Source organism: Metopolophium dirhodum, chromosome 4, assembly GCF_019925205.1.
Source record: "Metopolophium dirhodum isolate CAU chromosome 4, ASM1992520v1, whole genome shotgun sequence".
Lineage (NCBI taxonomy): Eukaryota > Metazoa > Arthropoda > Insecta > Hemiptera > Aphididae > Metopolophium > Metopolophium dirhodum.
This window is the reverse complement of record NC_083563.1, coordinates 32164485-32170676: the sequence shown is the minus strand read 5'-3', so window position 1 is coordinate 32170676 and position 6192 is coordinate 32164485. Positions and strand designations below refer to the sequence as shown.

The window sequence follows — 6192 nt, the reverse complement described above, 5'->3', positions numbered from 1 at the left end:
TACGTTATTGTGGTTAATGAGTGATAAGTGCGCACGGATACCACGACTGCAGAATTGCAGCAGCAGGTTGCAGCCTTAGATGTATTATCTAATTTTATCTGATACAGTTCAATAACAAATATAATATCAGATAACGCTTAACAGATATTTATTTTTTAAATAGTAATCATTATTATCTATGTTCCACCTCCACGGTCCACGATACCATCTTAATTCGTACATTTTACAATATTGTACACATCATAATTTGACAATTTTAAAAAATGTCAAGAAGTTAATTTTATATTCCTGTGATTATGATTTACCCGAAGACATAATTTCAAGTGTATTGTGTATCTATTAGTTTCTTAAAAATATTTAAAAAGTATGTGGAAAATATAATACCAATATTTCTTACTTTTTCGAAATAACAAAATAATACTGATTTCAGCAATGGATTTTCGTACATTAGAAAACGAAAATCTTCCACCTCTGTCGAGTACCCCTACCGAAGTACCGTTGCCCAAGTATCCAATCTGGACTGTTGAGTATTTTCAAAAGTACTTTGATGTCACTTCGGAAGATGTACTTGAGCGTATTAAAGGAGCATTGGTCCCTACTTACGGAGTCAATTACTTACAACGCTACATCAGAGCAAAACCAGATGTATACGGTCCGTTTTGGATATGTTTGACTTTGGTGTTTTCTATAGCCATCAGCGGAAATGTTGCGAATTACATACAAGTAGCTGCTGATCACGACTACCATTGGAAGTATAATTTCCACGCTGTGTCCTCAGCAGCCACGGCAATATTTTTATATGCTTGGTTACTACCACTAATGCTATGGGCCTTTGTTAAGTACAAAGAGCCACAGGTAAGAATGATAATCACATTTAATAAATTAAACTGTTTGCTTAATCTGCTGAAAGCATAATGCATATTATAATGTAATGAAAAGAACATAAAAGTATACATAATAACTTATAATTTTTTTATATTACCTGTATAATTGTGTTTATAATTAATCTTGTTAACCGTCTTATAAGTATAAATATATATTTGTTTGTTTGTATAGTTTAATCTTAGCTACTTGGAACTGCTGTGTTTGTATGGATACTCGCTATCAATATTTGTGCCAATTTCAATTCTATGGGTAATCCAAATCAATTGGTTGCAGTGGCTTCTGGTCGCAGCTGGCACACTAGTGTCAGGTTATGTAATTGTATTTTCAATCATGCCTTCATTAGGACAGAAACCATTTGCGTTTATATTCTTAATAACTATTTTACATTTGTTTATGGGAACAGGATTCATGCTATATTTTTTTCATGTCCCACCAATACAGAAATCTTAAAAAAAAACTCATATTTTTATGTTCATGTATAATATAATAATAATAATAATTATGTATAAATATTTAAAATATTCATATAATATATAAATGATAAATTGAAATACATATTATAAAAAAAATATGTGTCCATTTCAAAATGGAACAACTAAATCACCCTTGTGTTCCACACTCATCAAAGATAAGTGTTTTTGTATGTCGTTTACACAAACCATTATGTGACGATAGTTTTCTGGTAGTCCTATATTTCTTGACAATACCTTCTCTGGACCAGGAACATCTTTCAGTAGGCACACAGGCATTTGTCTCAAACTAACAATAGTATTGGCAACAGATGAAAGTGGTACAATTTGCAGTTTTGCACTATAAAGGTTTTGACGTTCTATCACCTCTTGTTGGTCAATACAATTGTGCAATTGGCCAACATCAATTACATTTCTGAAAAAAAAAAAATAAATAAGGTTAATGAAAATGAAAAAGTGTCAAAATATAATGATACATCTTGACTCTTGATGGTAATAAGTAATAACTAATAATTAAAATTAAACTTATGATTTTAGTAAAATTTTATTAGCATCTGTCAACTTAATTTTTTGTATTTTTATTTATTTCATTTATATTTTATAATTATTATTATCATAAAATAACTTTTGCAGTTACAAAAGTACATAATAAGGTGATACTATTCCAGCAACTTTCATTATCTATGTTTCTCCAACAGGTAAAAAATTTGCAGTGGATTTCAAATTAAATAAGTTAGTCTAAGACCACTATTATTTATTCAAAAACAAAAAAACTTAATCCATGATCTTATGACAAGTGGACTGATATTTTAAATTTAAACCCAAGTAGGTATAAGAAATGTGAATAATTATTTTTAACGTTCATTGTAATAAATCGAAATACATAATATTATACTTGATAGGAAGTGATTTTACTTTAAATCTCATTTGAATGATAAATGCACAGAAACATTAATTCTTTAATATTGTCTGTGTAATGAGTATTGACTAATGTCTATAAAAAAAATATAAACACAAGCAATGATAATAAATAAAAAAAATTGTTAGAATGGTACATTAGTTGTACATATATCAATCAATTAAACTCACGATGATATCTCTTCTAGTATACGGTTTAATCCAGCTTGCTCTTCAGATTCTTTTGGTAGTGATCCATAATGATAGTCCTCGGGTATACCACCGCGTTGAACGCTCGTGTTGTTACAGTCTGGATCAATTAGCAAATGAGTTCGTTCTTGATCAACAGCCTATGTAAAATGATAATTATAATTAGGTATCACAATACGCCAAATTCTTGTGGAGTTTTGTCGTGCAAAATTAACAATTCTAAAAACGCTTACAGCATACGCGTCTTCTTCCTTGCACCAACTGCAGCACGCTCCCATGATCAATGAATGTAAGCACGACAAACTCTTAACGACAAAACAAATGGGACGTTATACTTTAGCACTGCATAACAATCGTATCAGACATATTAATTGTACAACCACCACACAATCGGATCCAAGTAAGGGAGCAAAAGAACTAGAATTATACGGCAAACATAATACTATTAGTTATTACGCTTGGGCAGTTACGATTATTTGCTAAGGCGGTTTATGGTTTACGAATCTTGAGACAGTCGTCGAGACATTAAAATAATTCGACTATTGGTAATCAAAGTTTAAACCATGAAGACTAGAGAATGATATCTCTATTGGGTTAAAAATGTCGATCGTTGATAAGAAAAAGTGATAAATGATAAGGTACTTCGTGTCACAACAATGGACAAACTTTTATTCGAAATTCAAATTTTAATTTATTGTTCAAAGTCAAACGAATCCTGATTGTCAACGTTTACTATTTTTTTACTTAACCACTTAACGGTTATGTCTCGTGAAATATATACCTAATAAGTTTGTACTTAAATGTAAGGTGGATGTACTACTCGACAAAGGTTCTTAAAAAAAACTATCCATGCTCACTCAAATATGATATTGCTGACCTGTTGGGAATAAAACGAAGATATTATGTATACGCTGTTTCACGGACTTTACAAGTATTTGACGCAGAAAGATGAGTTTTGGGTTCTCATACTCGGTCTGGACAACGCTGGTAAAACGGTAACCAACTATCCGCTTGTCAACTCTGAGATTTTCTCTGCCACATATTGACTTTTGTCAGATTTATTATCATGGGAATTGTTTCTTTTTCAGACGTATTTGGAATGTTCAAAAACGAAATTCAAGAAAAACTATAAGGGTATCAACCCAAGTAAAATCACAACGACTGTTGGCTTGAACATTGGCAACATCGACATACACAGAGTGAGCTTGAACTTTTGGGATTTGGGCGGTCAGACAGAACTACAGTCGCTTTGGGACAAAGTATGATTTAAAATATATTTTAGACTATTATACAAGAGTTATTTACTTAACATTATATTTGTTTCCTTGACTGTTGAGCACTTCTTACCGCTTTGAAAAATTGACTGTATTTTAATATTTGTTTTTAGTATTATGCTGAATGTCATGCCATTATATATATTGTGGATTCATCTGATCGAGAGCGCATGGATGAATCAAAAAAAACATTTGGTATGCATTTAAAATATACTGATTATTGTTTAAGCTAACAATTATTTATAGTTTGTATTAATTTCAGTAGGATTTAAAATTATTTAATTTGTAAACAACTGTTAAAATTTTTTATTGACATCTGTGTATTTTTGTTGTCATTTTTTATACTAAAAATCCACAAAATATTAAAATATAGAATAATATTTTGTTATCATTCCAAACCATACATTTGAATATATATTAATAAAATATTTTATATGTTTTAAGTAGGTATTTGTTTCATAGTTTTATAATGTTTTAAATTATTAGTCTCAATGTCACAAATGTTATATTAATTTAATAAACTTTAATAGAAAAGATGATATGCAATGAAAACTTGGGTGGCATACCACTTTTAATATTAGCTAACAAACAAGACATTCCTGACTGTATGGGCGTCCGAGAAGTAAAACCAATTTTTAATCAGAATGCACATTTGATTGGAAGAAGAGATTTTATGGTTATGCCAATATCTGCGTTGACTGGGTATTTAATTATTAATATTTTTATTGACTTTGAGTTTCCATTTTTTAAATTAGAATACATACTTAATGAAATAATGTGTTGCAGCGATGGGATTGATGAAGGAATTCAATGGCTAGTTCAATCAATTCAAAGAAATATAGAAGTGCGTCCTCCAAAGAATGCTGAGGATTATTGAACCTGTGATTAAAATATTTAAACTATAAATCTTAAGTTATTAAATAAATTATTTTTTTTATAAAACAAAATATAGATAAATGTTTTTGAATTTATTATAAATTCAATTATAATACTGAGTACCTGTATTGTTATATGTTTGATAATATTTTGGAGGAAAATAAATATCAGTTCATAGGAAATTATTTTTGTTTTGTAGGTATTCCTTACAATGATTAAATAAGCTTATTGATAAAAAATATATTTTTATTTTGGTGGGCTATAATTAGAGATTGAATTTTTACATATATTCATTGATATCAAGCAGCTCAACTAGAGTGATAAATGTAGACGTATCTTTAAAATTTAGTAGAAAAAAATGAATTTTGGACATTAAAGCATATTTTGTAGATGAGAGAATATTCAACTTCTATATTTTCATATTTAAGAATACATTGTATAGTTGATATATAAAAAATCATATTTATTCATATCTCAAGTTGTAATTATTTTTTTGGGGAAAAAAAAATTGTTTTCATTTTAAATTGAAAAATTATATAAATTACGCATCCGCATGCGTTGTCTCCGTCTTATAAATGTATATCATAGCAAAGAACTGTTTTGCGCAGGATAGAACCACACCCTCGGCATTTATAGTAGAATTATCAACATTCCACAACGCACAGGGAACAACTTTATCAGTGTCGTAGTTTTTTTTTTTATGGCATTTACCAATAATTTTAAATAATTAAATGAAAAAAAGAAAAAAAATCCTAATGTTCTCAAACTGATAACTTTAATTTTATTTATGTTATCCAAATAATAAAAACGCTACGACACAATTAAAGTTGTTCCCTATGCGTGGCGGAATTTTGGTAATTCTACTATAAATACCGAGGGAGTGGTTCTATCCTGCGCAAAACAGTTTTTTGCTATGTTATACATTTGCAAGACGGAGACAACGCATAGCGTCATCTTAATACATTATTAACAAATTGTTTGTAATTATGTAAAAATTGTTTAACCGTGGGGACATGGTGAACTAGGTACATAAAATGATTGATTATTTAATAAATAATTACGTTAAGATATATATATATATATAAATTATTTTAAACAATTGTGTAAGGTGTTTAAAAAAAATATATATTATTAAAGTCAGAAGTAGTAATAGAAAAAAAAATATGTGAAACATTTTATTGGATTATTTTTAATTTTTGACCAAGTGAAAATGTATTTATCTTAATAATAAATAGAAAATTGAAATTTTCTATAATATGAAATTAATTGAATGGATTATATATAAAAGATGATACTAAAAAGTTTTTCCCAACTATTAAGAAAACAACTTTTAACGTCACCCTTCAAAGGTATGTACCAACTAGATCCAATTTGCAATTCCCAATGTTGAAGAACAAAGACCATAAAATGCCGTGTACCTATTCACATACACAAAAATGTCAAGAACACACATAATTGTAATATCTCAATACGCATTAATCGCTACGATCAGAATCTAAAAGACTTCACCTATAAAAGTATAAAACGAGTACAACTGCAATAACATAGGCGTGCGCAGACCTCTGAGTCAGGTATGGCTA

The 6192-nt window shown here is 29.1% G+C and overlaps 3 protein-coding genes across 3 annotated transcripts; 2 read left to right on the top strand and 1 right to left on the bottom strand.

Annotated features, from left to right (window-relative positions):
* The first annotated feature begins 162 nt into the window (after positions 1–162).
* Positions 163–1436, top strand: LOC132943344 (protein YIPF1). Its single transcript, XM_061012306.1, has 3 exons — positions 163–364; positions 431–855; positions 1057–1436. The coding sequence occupies exons 2-3, from the start codon at positions 433–435 to the stop codon at positions 1333–1335; spliced, it is 702 nt and encodes a 233-aa protein (XP_060868289.1). The 5' UTR covers positions 163–364; positions 431–432; the 3' UTR covers positions 1336–1436.
* On the bottom strand, positions 1349–3001 carry LOC132943346 (uncharacterized). Its single transcript, XM_061012308.1, has 3 exons — positions 2696–3001; positions 2445–2602; positions 1349–1770 (listed from the first exon to the last, which is right to left on the bottom strand). Exons 1-3 carry the CDS (start codon positions 2738–2740, stop codon positions 1467–1469), a joined length of 507 nt encoding a protein of 168 aa, XP_060868291.1. The 5' UTR covers positions 2741–3001; the 3' UTR covers positions 1349–1466.
* Positions 3002–3017: 16 nt separating this feature from the next.
* Positions 3018–4740, top strand: LOC132943345 (ADP-ribosylation factor-related protein 1-like). Its single transcript, XM_061012307.1, has 5 exons — positions 3018–3457; positions 3551–3721; positions 3850–3931; positions 4267–4438; positions 4523–4740. Exons 1-5 carry the CDS (start codon positions 3365–3367, stop codon positions 4611–4613), a joined length of 609 nt encoding a protein of 202 aa, XP_060868290.1. The 5' UTR covers positions 3018–3364; the 3' UTR covers positions 4614–4740.
* Positions 4741–6192: the final 1452 nt, after the last annotated feature.